At 34.2% G+C, this 23,241-nt stretch overlaps 1 protein-coding gene across 2 annotated transcripts in view; it reads right to left on the bottom strand.

Annotated features, from left to right (window-relative positions):
- Positions 1–23,241, bottom strand: part of CSMD1 (CUB and Sushi multiple domains 1) — a 1,072,714-nt gene that overhangs the window by 85,095 nt on the left and 964,378 nt on the right. For both annotated transcript variants that reach the window (XM_014869526.2, XM_088162298.1), the window contains exons 45-48: positions 22,068–22,148; positions 21,812–21,925; positions 12,086–12,274; positions 7,813–7,959 (exon numbers count right to left, since the gene is read on the bottom strand). In XM_014869526.2, coding sequence (XP_014725012.1) covers positions 7,813–7,959; positions 12,086–12,274; positions 21,812–21,925; positions 22,068–22,148 — 531 coding nt within the window. The remainder of the gene's footprint in view (positions 1–7,812; positions 7,960–12,085; positions 12,275–21,811; positions 21,926–22,067; positions 22,149–23,241) is intronic.

The raw sequence follows: 23,241 nt of genomic DNA, 5'->3' as shown, positions 1-23,241 counted from the left end.
GATTTAGATGCAGGATATCAAAGTCAATGTTTCTAAGTAATAACACCCAACATAAGCAGTAAAGCTAAGTCCAACATTAAAGATATTGAAAAATACTGTCATCTGTTGGAATTATATGATATAGTTCTCAATTAAACAACATTATTTCTTCTCAAAATGTTACTTCTGTACATTCTTTAACTTGGGGATTGCTTGAAAAAATCCCAGGAAATCATAAAGGAAAAATTAAATCCAGAATGAAAATTAATAAGCTAAGATGGTCCAGTAAAAGAATTGTTCAGGGCCATGTTTTGTGTCCTTTATAAGAATGGTGACACTCACTTGCCTGACTAAATTATTTTATTTATCAAATTACTCTTTGAAAAGGGACCTATTTGAAGAAATATCATAAATATGTGAATATTTATGTAAATATTTATGCAAATATATAAATATTCAAGAATAAATAAGGTTGCTATTGCAAAAAAGAAGCAGTTTAAGACTTCTAAAAGCAGCTCTAGTAACCTCTTAAGTGCTATTTAATTTTAAATATCCTAGATCTTAAGAAAAGCTGGTCATAACTAAATAAATAAATAAATAAAGTCATAAATAAAATATGCAATTCAGAAAAAAACTCCGAATTTATTACATCAGTACTCCAATTTTAAACATAAAATAGCTGTCTGTAGCCCAGTAATACTGTATAACAATTCTAACCATACTGTTTTTCTGTTCTTTCATGTCTCCTTTTGTTTATCTTCTTGTTTAGCCATTTACTCTGAACTAGTAATTCTTTTATTAAACTGCTAACATTGTTATTCTAACAGTAAATTCTAGGCTAGACATAAAAGAATAGGGTTTTTTATACATAATAAGATCCTTAGCATAACAGGTTAAACTTCGTGTTCTGATTGCCAGGGTACTTATTGCCATGTTTTGGCTGTGCTTAATTACAACAATAAATATATATGAACATCCAGAGAAAGAAGCTTTAAAATGGCATGAAATATGGGACATTCAGACTCCTGAATTACACAGAATGATGTCCAAATACTGAAAATTTCCTCAGGAACCAAAGGGGAAATCTATCAGTCATGATTTTTGCTTATATTATAACAATTAATAATGTCTTGAGCCCAAAAGCATGGTTTAAGCTCTCCAGTGAATCAAGTGGTGTTCAGAGAAGAGTCAAGCAAAAAAAAAAAAAAAAAATCTTTTGAACTAAGAAATTTGTAGAAGAAAACTAGAAGGAACACAAAATAGCAGCATCACTCAGAATTTACTTCAACATCCTTTTGAAAATACTTAATTCCTAAAGTTTATTGTTGCAGATATTCTAAAGAAAACTATATCCTCCTTTCCCAGCTGCCTCGATGACCCCAGTATATTTTCTGTTTTCAACCATCTCTTCAACCTACTGTTACTAATCAGTAACAGTACTTTACCTGTCACTTTACCTGACAACCCAAGGTGAGTGAGTGGCAGTGGCTTCATGGACTGTAGGAAACAGGGAAGAAGAGATCTGTGACCTGAAATGCCTTGGTAATGCTTTGTGGTCATCTGCCATTGTGAAAGTTAAAGGCAGATGTTTGAGTGTGAATATAAAATTATGAGATGTTTGACAGGGTAGGGAGGTTATAACTGGAGAAAAGAGAGAAAAGATATTTGACATGAAGTTGCTGATTCAAGAGCCATGGGGAATAATAGCCATGACAGATTGTTCAAAGAGATGAGAAACAGGAAGGTAGGGACTGAAGACCAGGAGAAAGTGATGAAAATGAGAGAAAGAGAAGGTCTTGGTTAGCCATTAGAAGTGGCACTAAAAAGATTGTGCATCAGAGACTGGATTGTGTTCAGAGTAAAATATGATTCAGGGAAAGAATAATTTATAAAATCAAATGAAATTAAGTAGTGGGAGACAAAGAAAGAGAAGATCAGAGACAGAATAAAGGAAGAGGGCAAAAAATTAGAGGAGTCTTTGTAAAGAGGAAGCAAGAGAAATTAAGATGGTAAGTTAGATGGGAAAGAAAGATAGATAAAAGCTGGATAAAGAAAAATCTTATGTTTTTTTACCACTAAAAGTAGACTCCGATTTGTAAGGAGGGCTGGAAAAAAGGTGGAGATCAGAAAGAAGGGTTAAGGAGCACAGCTAGACTGCCTTTGCAGAGCTATTTTGACCATAATGAGTATAAGGTTTGGCACAAAAAAGGTATGATGAATGGGACTACAGGAAGTGAGGTGGATTCCCTGAAGTACAATGAAAAGTTCAAGTAGAGCAGAAAAGATCCCAGGTATCAGAAAGGGGCTGTGCTCCCACAGTACCTAAATTTACACTTTCATGACTGTTAAGAGTGTTTCTGAAACACATAACATGCATTTTGTGATGTATGTTTGGATAACTTACATTTAAAATATTAAAATATTTTAATATTAAAAATTTAACATAGATCAGACACATCTTCCACTCTTACAGAAATTCTTAATAATGATATTTGAAAGTACTAGCAGTAGGCTGGTAGCAAGTAATAAGCCAGCAACAAGGTTACAGGCAAGCAGTGCCCGTAATCCACATCCATGTAAAAGTCTCACTAAAACTATACTATTTTGTGCTGACAAGGCAGCATGATACAAATAGAAAAGGATGACACTCACAGAAATGTATTATGTCTATGTTTAGATAGCATGAAAAGGAGAAAAACATTTTAAGCAAATTATCTGAAATTTCTGAAGTTGTATTTTATTTTATAAGTCTAAAAAGTACACTTGTTAATACAGTAAATGAATAGTGATGTCTACATGCAATTCCTTCTTAATTTATATCTTAGTAATTTTAAAGTGAATTCCCTTCAGAGCTCAGGATGAAGCACACATAACAACTTCTAGGATCAGGAACTGACATATTAACAGAAGAACCACACACAAAGCAATAAATAAATGTCTGAAGACCTGAAGTGTAAGAAAATGCTTGAAGAATGCCAGACTGAAAATTTTGAGTTTAAGCAAAATCTGTACAGTGAACTCATAAAATACTGCAGTCTTGTGTCAAAGACCACTGTGATAAAAAGCTGGTTTTCTCCCAGCCAGTTTCTGAGGAGAATCTGTCCTAGAATCTCATGAGGCTTAGCTGAAATTAGGTGTAATGACACACGAATGCTTTCATCTAGGAATGACAATGTTTTACCACAAAATGTGATAAACTTCTGACCGTTCCAGTGACCGAAGCAACTTTACAGTTATAGATTTAATTTACTTTTCCAAATTACATATTGTCCACATTCTTTCTAGACCTTAGATAACAGTGTATTTTGTAAGGCAACATAATGAACATTTTCAGCTCACTTATAATCGAAACATTCAGCACATTTAGCATCAGAACTTTTGTAATTTGCCTCTGAATACCAACAGGATAATAGCTGCTAGCTAAATCACATATCACTAGTCAACAGATGTGTGGACAGCAACACATACAAACACTGATCTTGCATTTGCAGGACCACACTTTAACAAAGCATATTCTCTTAATAGCTGGAACATTTAAACATTTATGCTTAGGGGGTTTTTTTACTGTTTGAGCCACTGTTTCAGGGAAGTTCAATTAAATGTCTTCCAATTAAAAATTAAAATTCTTTTAAACTCCATGTCCAGCCCTCCCAGATGATTTTGTAGAACTCACTCTCTACAGGGAATCTACAAAATTTTATCAAAGAATTTATCATAGCAAAGGATTTGATTCCCAGCAGTATCTTTGATCAGCAGTCAAAAAACTAATATGAAGAAGGTATTTGTAAGTATTCACAGAAGCAGTACTATGTTTGAAATTATAAATGAAAATAATTCTTTTAGATACCACAGTGCACTGTTTACCTTACATGTTAGATTTTATGCTGAGAAATAAAAAGTCACACCTCAGTATACTTCTTCCTTATAACTTTCCCTTTTGTTTACTTTATTGTCTTTGCCATATTACCAGGGAATCTTACATCTTTATGTCACTGTTCTTTAAATATCCACTGTAGTAGAGGGCTACTGTCAAACTCACTTCATAGATAAGAAATTGGACACTGCCTAAAGAAAATAGGTAAGGTCACAGAAGAAAACTAAATATATATTTTCTGATTACTAAACCGTTTCTTTAATTAATGGACCATGCATTCCATATGTTACTTTTCACTTTAAAATGTACAGGATCAAAATGGAGAGCAATACTCAACCAAGCAACAAAAAGGGATCAAGCTGTCATTCTTTTTCTTTTGCATTTTATTTTAGATCTAACAAATAAACAATATGAAAAGACAAAATAAATTTGCAAAGGCCTAGTCCCTCTTTAGTGATATAATTGTGAATTTCTGCCCTTCCAAAACTAAATATCTGACTAAATAACCTGCTATTTATATGGAAGCTGTCCTTACTGGTGGTTCAACATTTGTAAATCATCCTGAATATTTTTTCATGATTCATGGAACTGTATAAATCTCGGCTATGACCTTCCTGCTGTGCAAATTACCACTTAAAAGCTGTCAGAAGAAGAAGGAAGGACCAATGTTGCAAGTTATGTTCAAGTCACCATTAAGACTGGTGGAGCCCTGCTCTCCTGGAGATAGCTGAACACCTGTCAATGGGAAGTGGTGAATGAATTCCTTATTTTGATTTGATTGCATGTGCAGCTTTTGTTTAAAAGGAATTTCTTTTTTACTAAACTTTACCTGTTTATCTCATCCCACAAGTTTTCTCATTTTTATTCTTCTGATTCTCTACTCCATCCTGTATCTTGCTGGGGGGGAGTGAGCAAGCAGCTGGGTGAGCCTTAGTGGTGTGCTAGGGTTAAAGAGCAATACAGGCTGCAGGGAAACTCAGCTTTGGTGCCTGGAGCACCTCTTCCCCCTCCCTCTTTGCCGACCTTAGTTTCTTCAGAGTTGTCACTTTCAAGTATTCTCACTCCTCCTAGTTGCTGCTGAGTCTATATATACTTTTTTTTTTTTTTTTTTTTGAGTGTAATTGCATCTGTGGCCAGCCGCAGGTCTGTCTTGGAACTGGCTGGACCTGATTCTTTTGGGGGAAGCTTCTGGGAGCTTCTCACAGAAGCCACAGTTGTAGACCCCCTGCTATAAAAATCTGGCCACTTAAACCTGAATCTTAAGGGAAAATAGTACTATTGGCATGAGATTACAAATTAGTTAAGTAACCACTCGACTTATTTACTTTTGAATGAATAACCAGAAGTTAAACAAAAGCCTGTAAATGTTATAGCAGCAATGTCAATTTGAAAAGTAGCAAATGAAGTTCCTATCTGGTTCCAAGTCCTTGTGCCTCCAGCAGGTATACAAGGTAGTATATACCTGTAGTGCACTTTCATTCCTTCGACCAATAATTAAAAACAAACAAACAAACAAACAAACCCACAACAAACATCTACCTCTTCTATGCTAGCTTGTTTGGGTAGGAACGTGCATGTAAAGGTTATAAATTTTTGAGGGATGCTATGCAGATACTCTGTAGATTAAGAAAGAGATCATTTAATATCTAGGCATTCGTGCCATTAGGAGATGTATAATTTAGACTAAAATCTATGCTAGTGCCTCTATAATGTGTCAAAGCCCTTAAAAGAATACCCGTCTGCTGTAATGCCTCAGCTTTTTTCCACTGAGATTTTGTAAAAAGTCCTATAGTGCATGATAGTAAACATACTATTAATATTAACCAAACAGCTTACACAATTAAGGTTGTGTGCTAAAGAAAATATTAAACATGCTCATAAAAGCTTCTAGCACTTCTTAACAGTGAATAAAATTACAAGTGAAATATAACTGTGACAAAATCACAATTTACAAAATTTTGTGCACAGGCATAGCTGGAGAGAAGAGAAAGGTTATGGGAGGGCAGTAATTCATTTCAATAGGTTCTTCATCATGAGGAAGCCTGCTGGCTCAGTCGCAGCTGCCACAGTATCAATAGCCTTTTTGCGATCTTGTATTTTTCCTACTTTCATGATGTTGCTCTCCCTCATTAGGATTCAAATCCAATTGTTTATGCTGCTGCTCACTGTTACTCTTCTTTCATGCTGATTATTTCCATTGAATCTCATGTAAAATGGACAGAAGTTTAGACAAAAATGCAGGCACTGACTGTTAGTGAAGCAGAAAAAGCTAAACTGTTGTTTGTTCCTAAAACATAGCCATAAGGATTGCATATCTGTCTCTAGTCATCTTATTTTATTGTTAGTCATAGCTAGTGCCATAATAATTGATGAATTGAGCCTAGCTATTACAGATCAGTTCGTCAGTACTGCAAAACATGATTTGTGTACGTGCAAAGGTACAAAATATTTTTGCCATTCTTCAAAAATCAGTCTCTTTAATAATTTGATACTTACAAACCAAAATCTTCACATGAATATCATTCATGTAACCCTGATATTGCTTCCTCACTTTGAGTTAATGAATGAAAGCCCACTCCTTTCACTACCACATATTTGAGGGCTATGATGTAACAGGTTCCCTTTGTTCCCTCTTGCACAATCTCAATCAATTTATTCAGTCCTGCAATTGCTTTTTTACTATGAAAAACTAAATTAATCTCCAGCATGCTTGGAAGAAGCTTTCCTTTCCCCATCCCTCAGCTTCAGTCTCTCTCTAGTATTATCCAAAGGTGCAGGTGAAGGTGATGCTTTTATTAATTTTTTCCTGACTGCTAACAGTTTCTGCTTAGTTCTTAAATCCCACAAACAATCATAATTATGCTCTGAACTGAGCCTTGATCTTATATTTCAGTAACATGAGAAACTTTCTGGAAATTAGACAGGCAGAGCATGGATGGTATAGAAAAGGAGTGATTTCCCCAAAAACTGTCTTCCTAAGAACATTTATTATTACTAAATGGGAGGTACGTGATGCTTCATCAAACGTTCTGCTAAAACATTCTTAGTATTCATTTCTCTACTTAATGTATATTGACACTTATAGTTGTTTGCCACTAAAATGAACACACACAACTTTTACATTACTAACCATGTCCAAACACAGAAGAAGCAAACGTTAATGATAGCAATTATCACCTTTCTCTCTCACACATACTATTCACATCATGCAAATGATCCCTAAGCCAAGCCTTTTAATAGCAATGTGTCTGTAGATGTGTGGAAACATTAACAGCAGCAAACTGAGTAAGGGTCTATATATTTATACATAATACATAATCCAGTACTGCAGTATGTTTCTTCTTGATTTTTATTATTAATAATAGAAATAATTTTAGCATTATTTAGATAGATTACTTATATATTTTCATATTGCCAGACTCATATGCAGTCTGTTGAAGAAATGAGGGGTTTATTTCCCCCCCTTCTTATTTGTACATGAAGAAGAACACAGGGAGACATTAGTGCAGCTGTGAACTGGAACTCTAGGAAATTGTAAACTTAATAATTATGTACTGAATTGCAGCTGAAGTACTGTACGGCTACTGAGGATCAAAAATTCTCACTTCTGAGTACTTCTGTATAAATTTAAGGGTTATCCCTACCACTGCATTTCAAAGGCCTCTCTTTGGATCTGATAGGATAAGAGAACAGGTGCAGAGAGGAGTATTAATTGGAGAAGTATTAATCTGGACATCAATGGCATACTGGGAAAAAATTGGAGAGAACAAGTTTTGTGCTTGCCTTAATCTTAGAATGATTTCACATCCTTAAAATATACGTTTTAAAAAATTATCTTCAGAGAAACAGACATTATATTACAAGTTCTATTTGATGCTAAACACTTGTCATGGTTTTAAGTCTAGGTGGAAAGCAGTATATCCACAAAGTATAACTTAATAGAAATCATGAATGTTTACCTGAGTAACGGATCTTGAATCCTTTCTTGCTGGTTGCATGATCAGTTGACCAGCGGAGATACAGCTGATTCATTTTGCTTGTGAAGTTCAGTTGCCCAGTATGATTTCCACTCAAAGCAACCAGCAAAGGACTTTGCCCAGAAGAACCTTCAGACATGAATAAAGAAAATATTGAATTTTTAAAGTACTATGAGTTTAAGTAATCCCTTCCATATTGTAATTAGTTGTGAATGTGAACCTGGTAGACTAGGAAATAGCCCAACACTTCCTTGTCAGAGAAATAACTAATAGATCTTGATTCAAGCTGTCCATCTGGCTTTAGGTTTTCGCTAGAGAGCACTATAATTGCTTTATATTTCCATTTGTTTGTATCAAGATAAAAAATCATGGTACAAATAAATGGAAATATAAAGAAACTAGTGATTTCTCCATAAACATTGAAAAAAGTAGTGGTTTTGGAAAAAAAAAGGTATTAATTTATATTTGATATAAATACACTGAACGAGGTCGTGTTTCTCTTTGCCCTTTTAAATCTATTATTTATTTAAGCTCTTTTCCAACTAGTGAGTGGTAACAAATGTATACATTCTTTGATATTCTACATCTTGTATAATTTAAACACCACCATATTACATAATGAACACAGTAGCAAAGAAAAAAAAAAGAAAGCTTTGTCGCCTGTAAGATCGTTACAGTTTCACTTGGAATACATATATGTACAAGTGCTATGAATTTCCATGTTTCACTAGGACTCAGTTCTGATAATTCTTATGTTTATTATAGTTTCATTTTAGTGTAGTGCTCATTTATGAGAAATACAAGACACTGAGAAATTGTTTCTTGGCCTATACCACTATCTCCACCAGGATGAAACCCTAGAGGCACAGATAATGATTTCAGGACTAATTGCATAACAACATATATGCAAGCGAAAAAAAAAAAAAAAATCCATATATCTATCCAATCTCCAACTGGAAGCTTTCTAAATCATGAAATAGCATTTTTTTTCTCCATATGAGGCCATGTTTTCTCCAGCTGAACTATTCCCTTCCATATTCTCACCATGTTTTTTGCTCCATGTTTTCTCAAGTTAAAGAAAGTTATGTCAACCAACATTATCTTGGTCAGAGTTACTATTGCAAATAAAAAGCCCCTTCATTCATTTTTTGCTGAGTTTGAGCAGCTACAGCCTGATCAGTTTTTCTTATGCTATATGAAAATACAAAAATAAAACTGAATCAAATGACACCTAAAAATTGAATGCAATTGTTGTCAGCCCCATCCAGTTCAATAAAAAAATAGATGTATTTTTTGACTGGGACATTTCAAGTAAAAAAAGGAGGCTCTGGAAGCCACAAAAACATAAATATTAAAATTATCTTCCAGTTCTTAGGAACTGCATTTCACTCTAATGACAATACTACAACTAAGTAAGCATTGCTAAAAAAAATCTAAATAATAAATGCATCTACAAAACAAGAACAAATAAGCATTGCCTTAGGCATAGATTGCTCAGCATGCCCTCATCAAAATGCTTCATGACTTGTTTATTTATCATATTGCAGAGTTAGTGTTTGATGATTACAGTGTAGGATAAAAGATAAGGAATGCTAAGGTCAATTCCTATTTTTGCTTGAAAAAATTATTTGGAACATGACATTTGACTCAGTTACCCTGTGCTTCACTTTGGATTTTGTAATCTGTTTAATACCTTTTTACAGTTTGGAATATAAATGTTCTTTTAAAATTCTCAAGGGACTGAAAAATGGACTTCTACAAATAAAGACCTACTACTTATGATAAGGTGAGAATCCTTATTAGTGATCATGAAATCATTTTGCAGCACCATATGCCACACCAGGGTTTTTAGTCATTAGGTGATCAGAGGATTGATTCAGTGTATTTTAGTTTGCTTTATTTTTCCTGGAGTTGAGTTTCAGTTTCTGTACCTTACCTAGAAGTCAGCTCTTGGTGCTCAAGAAAGTCTGCAGCATGACTCAGTTGATCTTGAATTTGGCATTTAATTGTTATTCTAGAGTTTGCCTATATTAGGAAATACTCAACACAGTCAACTTCCACTGTGGTGATCTGTCATATGAAGTTGTCTTGAATATTAGATAAAAGTTGGCATTCCCTTCTATTTTCAGTGACAGATTAGGTTTTGTTTATTTCAGAGAGAAAAAAAAAAGAGTATTTTCTGTATTACATTAATACTATTCAGTGTAAATAGCCTGAATGCAGTATTTTCAAGTTCAAAATACTTTAATAATTATGTTCATGTAATCGTTATGGCTTCTCTGGTTTAGAATCCAGACAGGATTTCCTAAGGGTGTGATTGGTAAGTGGGAATGGCTAATGGGCTTGTTGCTCCCAGTTGACTTTACTGACTGGCTGCTTATCCTGATCGTCACCCAGGTGCTGAAGCACCATCATGTACAGTGCAGTCAGATCTGTGTAGTCCTTGCTGTGGTTTGCATTCCAAAGCTGCCTTAGCAACCTTAATTCTCTAAAATTCGTCTTGCAAATCTTTCTACAGTTTCTGCATAAAGTTTGATGGTGTATCTTTGTCTGTTATAGACAGATCAGAGCAGTTCTACTGACCTAGATGAAGTACATTGTTTTGGACCACACAAGGTCCCACAACATGACATATATTTGTTGCAAAATGCAGCAACGTTGAGTCTGAGTTGTAGCCATCAGTGGAAGCATTACAGCCACATCAGCATTGCCTTCTGCCCCCAAAAACTCGTGCTGAGACATACAACTAATAAGTCTAGCAAAGCACATTGCTAATGTGGCCACAGGGACACAAACAAGTACCTCTGCAAGGCACTGCAATGGGCCATATCTGAATATCAACGTGTTGAGAGCTAGCTCAGGAATCTCCACATGGCACTGTAGTTGAGAGGTTATAAATATGCCATTATCTTTTTCACTTTAGGTTGCTGGTAGGTGGTAGAAAAAATTACTTCTGCAGAGCTGCAGTAGAGATGAATTTGTAAGAATATTATCTCATGCCATGAAATTAAAATGCTTTAAAATGTAGGAATGACATTAGTTCTTCTCTCAGATCTATTATTGATAATCTGGTTTCATTACATTTAAATTCACTGGAAAGAAAACAAAATTATGCATCAGGAAAATTATGCTGTTTCAACAGAATTTACAAAAAGAAAACAAAGTGATCAGACCACTAGAAAAGTTCCATATTGTCTTTGATAAAAAAACGGAATGGAGGAAAAGGCAGTCTTAATAGATTTTTTGTAGACTATTTTCTGCACTAACCTGACATGGACCAGCGTACATGTTATGAAGAAAAAGTATGCTAATGAAGTGGCATTTTTAAAGCATTAAAAATATTGTGGATTTTTTTAGGACGTTTCTACCAAAAAGTGAAACAAACTTAGCAATTTTAGAAATTAAAATCTAATCCTTCAGAAGAATACTCAGAACAAGATACCCCAAAAGATATGACCTTTTAATTTTTTTTCTTGCTGTGAAACTCCCATAGTGAATATTCATCATTTCTATCATACTTATCATATATTCTTGGTTAATGAAGGAAGATATGATAATCGTCTCTAAATGAACAAAAATGTATTTAAGAACAATCACACACTAGTTATCCTTGTCAATCAGTAAGAACATAATAAGTCACAATAAGTTCAGGATGAAATAGAAAATAAGAATTAAGCAGGGCCCTTTGAGAAGTGACAACACTAAAAAATTAGTTTTGGCCATTTCTCTGCTCTTTATCCCAAAACAGATGGTTGAACACTTCAACAGTGATGTATTTAAACAGTGAACAGCACTGGTCTGCTATGCTATGGAGAAAACAGACAGGGTATTTGAACTCAAATATCAGTATTGAGACTCAAATTATTTAATTCATTTGGACAAATGTAATTATAACCCCAAAACACTTCTTCACCAGAAATGAACCGTTAAGGACTAGCATGTTAACTTCTCCTGTCAGACATCTCCATACATATCCCAGGAAACAGAAAACTAGATTTTCCTAGGGAAGCTGCAGCTGTTACTGCTCCTCCTGTAACAATACCTAAGAAAATTTAAAATCTTCTCTGTCTTGAATGCATCTATAAAATTTAATTGGTTAATAGATTTAGATATTAGGTAAAAGTAATAGGAATTCTGAATTATTGTTTAAATTTCAGATATATCACTGCACTGTGATCCCAACAATTGGAAATTAAGGCCCACTCCACCCAGTATTTGTTCCTATGTAGTTAGACAGAATTTAAACCTCTCTTACCATCAAATACCTCCAGCTCATCAAATTGCTTTTCACTTTGAAACATTTCTACAAAAATGGAGATGTTATATCCTGGCTCAACCTTAATAGTCCAAGAGCATGTCTGAGAGTTGGGGTAGGTGCCTGGATAACCTGGACTGAGGATCACTCCTGATGATTCTGTACGAATTTCATTTGCTGGACATTGTGCTAAAAAGGACACAAAAAGAACACTAAGAATAGCAATAAAACAAAGAGCTTTTTTGCCATGAAATTCATGCTTCAGGGTCACTTTCCAAATGAAAACATGTTAAAAGCATATTCTAGAGGGAAGGGGAAAAAAGTTCCCTAGAATATGCATGGAAACAGGACCACTTTTATAAACCTTGCATTTAAGAAACATTACATTAATTTATTAATTACAGTAAAGCATATATCCAGAAAGAAATATGTTAAACCCCAAAGTGGTTTCAGTCAAAGAATTCACGTATGTTGGTGCAATCATTCACACAGGTGAGGTAAAATTACTAGTAAAATATTTTATTCAGAATTTGTATTCTGTTTGAGATCTTAAAATAAAATGACTGAGCTTTAAGAATGAAGTTTGTTACATAAACATGACAACATATTGAAATATCTAGACATATCAGATAATTTTAAAGGGCACGAGTTTTATGTAAAGTGTTCATTTTAGCTAGAGAATGCTCCAAGTCATCCAAGTAAGACCGTCTTAGCAACTACTTCTCCTGCTATTTAAAGTGTGAACTTTAAATTTCACCAAGTATTCATAGGCATTTATGATCTCTGCATACTGAAAGGAGCATAGTATGTTGAAATACTGAAAATTTTATATCCTAAACACTGGTTTGATTAGGAAGTTTTGTTAGTCACAATTTTTCTTGAACATTTTGCCTCTCATGCAGGATTCATTTTTTCAAATCTGTTTCCTGGTGAAGTCTAATACATTGTGTCCACAATTTAATAATATCTCTTCATTTTAATAATGGTTTTTGTGTAAGATTCACAACCATATCTTGACAGAAATGCATTCCCGGCAATCATCTGTCACAGTACCCAAGCACTTAAATAAAGTAAAGGTTTTTTGAAAGGTGAAAAACAAACAAAAAAAAAATACAGAAGGAAAAGTCATCAGCAGAAAAAGTATACTACAGGGGAAAATCCACACATAAATATCAGAAACAAATATTAAAAACTAGAGCATTTCCCTCGGAAGGCCTTTTGCAAACTTGGAGGTGAAATTTAGGTCCAGTTGTAGCTAAAAGTTTCTTCAGTCAGAGAGAAAAATGTCAGTCAGTGAAAAGGAGGGATGCAATATCCAAGTGAGAATTGGCCACCAAGCAGGGAACAAGACCTGGGTTGTGGAAACGATAGTAAGCAAGTAATTTTTCTTTGGTATATATCCCTTCCTGCTATCATTTGACAGCACTGGCTGCAGCAGACAGTATCCCTAAGAGGCAAAGCCATCTTTCATAGAAGCTCCTAAGAGAGGGAAAGCCTGTGGGACAACGGTATATAAAGCAGTAAGAATTCTTTTGACAGTAATCCAGGGATTGCCTCTTGAGATAGAAACACCTTTAGTAAAATTACACCTAGAAATTTCACACAAACTACTGTCTAAGAATATAGCATTGCATGTGTTTAATGGCAGTAGCTTCTTCTCTCATTCCCTCAAAATGAAATACATTGCTACTTTGACTTACTCTATTCTTCAAAATAAGACAAAAATAACTTGGGAAAACACTGTAAAAAGTGCTCTGATTTATAAATCCACAGAAAATACAAGTAAACCAGCAAATTCTCAAAGAAAAAAATCGGGCAGAAAAATATCATCAGATAAATAACAATTATTTTCCCCATAATGTTTCCTGTCAGACATGAATAAAAGTGCACATCAGTGATGAAGAGTAGCTGACACAACACAGTCCCACAACCTGCTTTATCCTATAGTATCATTCCTTATGATACAAGACTATTTTAAGAAGGAAAAAGGTGATTTTTTACTGATCCAGTATCAGTTTACTTGTAATGCTTATTAAAAATAATAACGTCTACTAGAACAACTTGAGAATAAAAAGTCATAAATTGGCTTCAAAGTCATAAATTATAAGTATCCTGGAGAAATAAGTGATGCTCTCAGACTCTTCACAGAAAGACACAGTGATTATTTTCAACACTGGGAAACTGTCACCTCTCTGGATAAACTATGGTTTAGAAATGGCTACAATCAACTAAACATGACAAACAAGTTGCAATATATGGGTCATTTGGAATGGGATATAGGAGTGCAGGTAGTACATCTGAAGTGGTTTTGTAAACATCTAAACACTGGCAGCACTGATATTAAGGATACAAATGTCTTTTGTTGCTTGTTTTTCCTCAGCATCTTAGGGAGTTATGAAAATAACCATTGGTCAAATTACTCATGAAATCAATTGGGTAGTAGTCATTCAGATCTGGGGTTTGCAAACAAAATCTGGATGTTACACAGATACAGTCCAGACAAGACTAAAACCTGCTGATCTCATTACTTAGGAAGTGTAATAGTAAAATTTTTCCAGAGAAATTTACAGCTGGGTTAATCTAGAAGGCTATTATTGCCTCCTTTGTATGGGTGCTCTTCTAGCTAAGTTACCACAGGTATCATTTTCAGAGAGGTGCCCTCTAAGCATCTTCTTAAGAACTCACTGAATGGACTCTGTTTACTTACTCCAGCATAGGAAGGTTTTAGAATCTTGGGTGGAAGATTATCAACTAAGAACAAGATTCAAAATTACATTTTGAAAAGCCTGAGATCAATGTATAGTGATCCCCAGAACACTGTCACTAAGTGCTGAGATATTGTTCACTAACTCAAGAAATACACTGCAAGCATCTTTAAAAAATGGAGTCAGGGAAGGAATGAAATGCAAACATCGAGGAAAGTCAACAATTCAGAGAAGTGAAAAATTTTAGTTTCTTTTGGGATAAAAGAACTGTCATAGAACAGGAAGAAAGACACACTCAGCACACTGACTGATCATTTCAGAAACCTGTGATGGTGCTCCAGAGAAGAACTGGTAAGAATGGACTGCAAAAAGAAAACAAGACAGGAGTAGGAAATTGTGGAGGGGAGAGGAAAGAATAAACAACCCACAGAAATTACGTTTCCTGCCTTTTTATTTCAGCTCCTTTGCTCTTGGATTATCTAGTTTTTCTTGTAAAGACATCAGAGACAAAAAATGAAGGAAAGAGACAAGAAAATAGCTTATTTACTAAGTTTGAAAAATAACAACAAAAAAAATTTCTTTCAAAAGCAGGTAAAAGTTATCAATAACAGAGAAAAACTGCTCTTAGCTTCTCATTGCTTGCAGACAAATCTTAAGAAGGGACCTGAAACTAATTTATTCCTCACAGGGGAAAATATTCCTTTTGCAGATGTTTCATCATGCCCTTCTCTCATAATTGAGGAAAAGTATGAGTTGCTTTGTAATTAAGAACATTTCTTTGGTGAGTGAATATTAAAAATCAACAGCTTAAAGGTCAGAGTATTTCCTTGAACGTATCATCACGTGTACACAAGAAATAGATCAATGCAGTGACACCAAACTGATTTTTGCCTTTTTGCTTTTATAAATTCTTTATATATTTGTAGCTCTGTAGCCTACTATTGTATAACTACACAGATACATAGCTAGCATTTCACCTACTCTGTTAGACAGAAAGATAGAACACAGTCCTAGAGACTGCAATCCCCTGGCAACCAGGGTTAAATTCTCTAAAAACCAATAAAATAGCTTCTTGAGATACTTTCTCATAAACAAAGTTTAGTTAGTATCTAAAGGACAGGTTTCAAAAAAGTGTTAAACCAGGCATGATTTACCCCATCACTTATGTCCCTAACTAGGGATTTTTGTCAGTTATGCTAATTTGTGAAAATTTGTGCAGACTTTCTTACCATGTGCATCTTCAGTGCAGTTTTGGCATACATTCCAGCGTGTTGTGCACCATTAAGGATCCTTTATAAAGGTAACTGCATTTTTATCACCCAACTGTGTCTGACTTTTTGTCTGCTTTTAGAACTGAAAAGACATCAGCAGGACTGCTATTGGAATTATTTCCTCCACATATTCTATTGTATTCTCTTCAGAACTTCAGAATTTTACTAACAGAACAATTTCCAAAAAGGAGAAATAATGTTTCTGTAGGGAAAAATAAATGTACCTCTCTAATACAAATCAGTGCAAATAGTGATGCTAAGGGTGAAAGGAGGTATAGTATATTCCTCTGTGGTACTGAGACAAAACCAACATATTCTTAGAGCAGAAAATTCAAGTAAAATCAAAACTATTATGTCCTTCTAACCTGTAAACAACACAGTAGCTCTTTTGTGCTAGGACAGAAGTGACCAAATCTTTTTAAACACTGAGCTATAGCTTTAGGTGTTCCTATTGCCAAGATTTACCTCCAATGGCCAAGACTCATGGGACAAGAGGTCCCTTCCAATCTAAGCTGTCCATAGCAGATGTACCACAGGGACTTATGAGAGGAAGAGCTCTGGAGTAGTTCAGGGACAGGGGAAGGCAGACTGTGTAATGCCCCTTTGCAGTCAGGGAAGCTGGCTGTACCACTGGGTTATGTTGGCACTGCTCACCTTGGCAGCCTTTCTTGGCTCTTTCTGGACCCTGATGAATTCCTCACCATTTCCTTTCCAGTATAGCTTAGCTTCTGATTACAGAATTTAATCTCTTGGGTGGAAACTACACTTAACAAGATTTAAATTTTACAAGATTCATACGTCTAAAGATATAAAACTGAGATACTGAGACAGTAAGATTGCTTCATCTTGTTCCTTAAAACAAAAGGCACATCCATTTTTAAGTACCACAGCCAATACTTATAATTTGAATAAAAGTAAACTCCACAGTGTTATTATCTTGTATTCACCATACACAAAACAGGTTAAAAAAAATCTGCTATTTCGAGTTATTTTTCCTATAATATTATCTTTCTCCTTTTAGCATAACATTTAAAAAAACAAGACTCCTAAATAAAGAGTGCTTTGGTTGAGGCATACATATTTGTGTTGGGTCTAGCAGAAATTGAGCTATTTTTCCTCAAGGCACCCCCTTCACAGTGTTGTGCTTTACATTGGTAGCTCGAAAGGAGTTGATAATGCAGCAGAATTTTCACTAGTGCTGCGTGGTGCTGGCACAGCATCAGTGCTGTCTCTCCAGCATTCTGCACCACCATCTCCCAGCAGGCTGGGGCTGGGCAAGGTCTTGGGAGGGGACTAGACAGCTGACTCAAACTGACCAAGGGATATTCCATGCAATATGACATCAGCTCAGCAATAAAGGCTAAAAGGAAGGAGGAAGAAGAAGGTGCACTCATTATTTACAACAGCTACATGCGCTGAAGTCCTGTTTCTCAGGAAGTTTCTGGACATTGCCTGCTGATGGAAAGTAAAGAACAAAATATATGGCTTTTTTTCTCTTGTTCATGCAACCCTTTACGTTTGCTTTAATAAATTGCCTTATCTTGACCTACAAATTTCTATCCATCTTATTTCCTTCTCCTGTCTCACTGAGATGGGGAGTGGTAGAGTGGCTTGGTGGGCACCTGGTGACCAGCTAAGGTCAACCCACCACAATATTCTACTCTAAACACTGTTTCTTTTATTTGTCAGTCAACTAACGCATTAACATATTTGATATTCATGAACTCTCTGTCAGTTAAATTATAGATTGACTCAACTCCCTACATATTTAGAAGTTTAGAAATTGATGTGAAGTTTACCAGTTGACAAAATATGAGCAGCAAAATAGATTAGATGCTTGAACCGCACATATATTTAATTATCAATTATTTATAAGTAAATCTCATGAATTTTAAAAGAAGCTACTGTAAAATAGTTTGGAATTATAACAGGAATAAATACTAAAAACATGCTTTAGGCATACTGGAGGACATAAGCAATCTATTTTACATTCATTTTTAATACCATTGTTGCACATGAAAGTTCCAAGTAATGTTATTTGTTAAACTTGCATAAATTCATGCACAGAGGCAATGCTTACAAAAAAACAACAGAAGTGACAACTATCTTTATGTTGCACAGTCACATGTAATTGTGTGCAGTGGGGTAGTGTCATGAGAAGGGTAATTCTGCATGGCAGCATAACACTTTCATCACATTCTAGTTTTGAGGAACACATTCCCTAACATGGCTTTTGGAGATATCTGATTTAGGTTTTTTGGGGAAGGCCAGACCAAGCTCCTTAACTCTAATACTACTTCTGATATCCTCATCTTTGATTTTGCTTTTTATTCATAAATATTATCACCACATTAGGACAATATAATCATACTACCTTTATAATTTAAATGTTTTGAACAGTCATATTACCTTACATTGAATACCCATTATCCGTTTAGCTAGTATCTCAATTTTTTTGACCAGTATAGGAATATTTCTTGCTGTCACAATGCTCATCGTGCTTTAATTTACATCTCTACACTTTCCTAACAGCAACTAAAAAATGAAAGAAATTTCTAGCAAGAGATTAGAAATAGGACAAGAGCAGCAGCTTCAAGTGTAGAAGCAGAAATCACAACTATTCAATTACTGTTAAGAATAAACCCATTCACACAGACAGCTGTAGGGGTGCCTAGGGCACTACACGCTAGAAAATACCTGGCAAGTTAGTACTGTACCAAACATTCTGAGAAAGTCTGTCCTCAGACAGGAAAGGAGAAGGAGTTGTAAGAAAATTCTTATGTGCTTGAATACAGCTGCTCTGGAGGTAATTTATTGAGAATGATGAAGAAGTGGTCATGCAGACTGATTTTTCTTGCCTGTCAGACATGTCATCAGACTCATATATAATATACTAGAACTTGGCCTTCTATCATGTGAATATATTTTTTTACTACTATAAAGTACTGGCACAGTTACTGGAAAAATGGAAAGTGTTCTTGTATCTTTAAAGAATATCAAGCTGATCTAAACAAGGGCAATATGAACAATTGTAAATTACAGGTAGAATGTAGAAATATGAGAAGGCAGTTCAAAAATTAGTTTGAAATACAATATGCAAAATGCATAGCAAGTAGCACATTTTTTTCAAGCCTAGGAGGATAAAATAATTACATATAAATGCAATTCTATTCTGCATCGATCCTAAAGAAATAGAATAGAATAAGACAGGTTATTGAGAAGGATGAGAAGAATGATTAAAAATATTAAATATCTTTTGATCTATATAATCATGTCATAAGTATGGTGAATAGAGAACAACTTGTTACTGATTTTTTCCCCCTAAGAACTGGATGACATGAAAACAGCAAGTGCAAAGTTCAAAGCAGACAGAGAAATAACTTCACATATTAAATAAATAGTGTAAATTCTTGCACAAAAATTTGTGGATTTGAAGCATTTACATGGGTTCAAATAGGACTGAATAATTCTGCGGAAGAAACAGCCCTACAGGATTCAAAATATAAAGAACATTGCTAGATTAAGAGTGGTTTAGCTACAGTTATACTTATGTCTTAATTAACTGAATGTTTGCAATGATTTTCTATGCTTCAGTAGAAAATCATTAGTGGCCAGTGCTAGATACAGAACATTGTGTATATGTTCTGGTATACAGAATTTCTGGCCTGATGCAGAAATAAATATTTCCTCCCTTCAGATCCTTAGACATACCAACTGGAACATGTGTATTTTCAAATATTTATGTATGAGTAAACCCTACAAAGACAGTCATTAAAAGCACTACTTTTAAATGATCTAGCAATATTTTGTATGATTCATAAATATAAGATTGGTTATATAATAAAATAGGAATTACATTCAACATTTATCTCCATAGTAATATTGGGGAGTCTGGGACAGAAATAAAACCAAGTAATTCTACTTTCCAAAAAGGAAAATTAAATTTATATAAAGATATAGCTTGGCCGAAGAAAAGAAATCAGGTGCATCCCAATTTACCTCAAGAAATTCCTCCCTTATGTCTGTCCAAAAAAGCAGTGCCAGAATCTTAGTCTAATACCTCCAACTCTATTGTCTACTGCCTGAATCACTCAATGGCACTTTTATTTTTTATGATCAGATTCTTTCTTTTGATGTCACTCCTGTAACCAAGTTTTGCCGTATTCACAGGATACAGCCAGAGAAAGCACTGCAGTTTGCACTGAATCTGCAGGAATTGTTATGGATGGCTAACCCTTATCAGAAGCTCCTAGTATCTCTGTAGATTTTATAATAACTGCTCAGTTTAAGTTACTGTTGTTACTGTTCACTAAAAAATGAAGTCTGGATTTGCACTGCAATCATCTTATTAAAATATTACATTTATAATACAAATAAATTGATTAAAGAAATCATCAGAAACATTAATAAGTATTCAGTTATCCTATCAAGAAAGATAAGTACACAATATTCCCATTAATGCTGCATATTTTATGGTGAGGGTCCTGAAATAAATAATGATTGTTTTCCACTCATAGTTGTGGAAACAAAGATTTTCAAAACAAAGATGTGGAGCCTAATGCCTGAATCCATGGCAGATCCCAGCTAATTGTATGCACAGTTCAAAAAAGGGGAGGTAAAAAAACCACTTTACCTCAAGTATGTGTGTTCATGCAGACAAATAAATGCATAAAATATATTATGGCATCAATAAAATAATAGTTTGTATTATGAATCCTGTATTAATTTTTAAAACATGAAAGGAGAGAACCAGGGTAACAGGAAGGAAGATACACATACAGCTGTTATTAAAGTATCACAATAATTGTTGTGCTTCCAGCATTACTCTTGTGCATATGGATGTTTTTACCTCATGCTATGGAAGCTACTCCATCCAAAATTACATATTATAGATCAAAGTCAAAATAGTATAATATAGAATAAAGAAATTCTGTTTTCTTTTTGATTTCCTTAAATTTTAATGATAGCATCTTATCAGTAACTTTTTTTCCCCAAAACATTTTGATGTACTTCAGGACAAAATTCTACAAATGCTTTCTTGATCACTTTTTCAACTTTTCAAAAACTTTCTGCCATACATGTTTAACAAAATGAAAAAAAAATAAAGAAAAATCTAGAAAACAATATATTTTGAAAAACAGTTTGAAAGACTGATTACAAAATTCCAAGATAAACTTGTTTTCCCTGAAGAGGAGGACATTATATAAAAATGTGATTCTAAACATCATTCATATTAAATTTTTTAGTTCCTTGTTTGAAATACTGTAATTATGAACGCAATATAAATAGTTGAAATATTTTTTATACTTTGAAGAAACTAAATTTATCACATATTATTTTAAAATTATTTTCTATGTGACTCTGTTATAAAATGCCACCATATTTATCAAAGCACAGAGAATAATTTCTTATTTTATTTTGAAAGTTTAATTTAAATTCACATTTTTAGTATTATTCAAAAGTAAAAAGAAATTCTTGGTTTGAAACAATATAGAATATTTTAATTTAATTTTAAAAATCAATATTTCAGTCATGGTGGAGTCAATAGTTGAAACCACTTCTCATTGGCTCTAAAGAATAAAATTTCTACATAAAATTCTTAGAGCCAAATATATAAAAAGTGTATTTCTTAGATATTAAAGAAATAAATGGAAAATTTTCTTTTAAGCATCAACAAAAAGTGCCTAAATTGAGATGCTTTATGTAGGATGCATATTAATGATATACACACCATGTAAGTATATATTTACCTTCACAGGATGGAGAAGATCCTTCAAACTGCAACTGTGCATTCAGTTTGCAGGTTAATATATCTTGTCCAACAAGGGTGAAACCAGGATGGCACCTGTACTTCACAAAATCTCCTGAGAAAGTATTGGAAAAAAAAAGTTAAACCTCCAAATATCCTTCAAATGGAAATATTTCAGAACCTCAGGTGGAAGATGAAATAGCTTAGTTTAATTCAAATGAAGACAGAAGAAAGAGAAAGAAATACTATATTTTTACCTATTTCAAAGTCATCATCTTCTGTAAATAAATCTGCATGTGGAACTGTGGGTGGAGGCTGGCACTTCCTGAGCTGATAAGCTGCAAAATTTAGTGAAAAAAAGAATTAAATACTGGTGTGTTAAGAAGTATTTTACAGAAAATTAGTTTCATATTCACACTTCCTAAATTACGAGAGCTGCACTGAACCTTGTGGTCTCTCAGTTACAACATTCTCCAAGTTAAATGTCATTATATGTCATGAGCGTAGTGAAACGCTGGAACAGGTTGCCCAGAGAAGTGGTGGATCTCAGAAATCATCCAGGTCTAAAACTAGTCCAGTGGAAGATGTTCCTGTCCATAGAAGGGGGTTTGGACTAGATGAGCTTTAAAGTCCCTTTACATTTAAAACATTATATAATTCTCTGACTCTTTAAACAAAGTCTCTTGTCTGCTTTTCAAATATATTTCAATAAATTGTGAGCAATCTCATTAAAAAAGGTGACTACTAAAATGACTGTGATTCTAAAATAGAATAAAATGCCTACAACAGTTGAAGAAGCCCTTTCTGGATTATAAAAAATCAAAACAGAAATAAAGATTATGATGAGAGTGCATATACTAAAGAAAAACTCTCCCCTTCATGGAACTAATTTACTGTCAGAATAAAATTCTCTGGATAACTTGTTAGTCCTATCGAGCTTAGTTTTTGCTTCTCAGGTTAAGTGCAGTGGGTGATCATGTATCATGACCTCATTTTAGGAGAAATGTACAGACAAGAGAAACATTTCAGATTCTGAGTAACAATTTCATATGGACTTTCCCATGCAAACAGGTATCTCATGTACTCTCTGCAACATTTGTTTTAGTCTTTATGAATTAATTCATTGTATATTTTTGATTTAGAGTCCAGAAGGCTAATAATCTTCCATTTATTATGCATATTTGGATGACTTAGTTCAAATTATAGCTATATAGTTCAGCTTTTCATTTCTGAGCTAGATGCCTAATTGTCACTACCTCTAGTGCTGAATATAATTTTGAACATAGTATTTTGCTGCATATCACTCTTTGTGCTATTGTTCAAACCTGCCATAGCATCCCAGAAACTTTTCTGACCAGGAGCCCTAGGCATGGTCAGCTGGAGAATGATTTTAATAAAGAAAGTTAAAACTTATTGAATAAATAGGCCAAA

This window comes from Sturnus vulgaris, chromosome 3 (assembly GCF_052056855.1).
Source record: "Sturnus vulgaris isolate bStuVul1 chromosome 3, bStuVul1.hap1, whole genome shotgun sequence".
NCBI lineage: Eukaryota > Metazoa > Chordata > Aves > Passeriformes > Sturnidae > Sturnus > Sturnus vulgaris.
The sequence above is the reverse complement of the archived record's forward strand: the minus strand, read 5'-3'. Positions and strand labels throughout refer to the sequence as shown.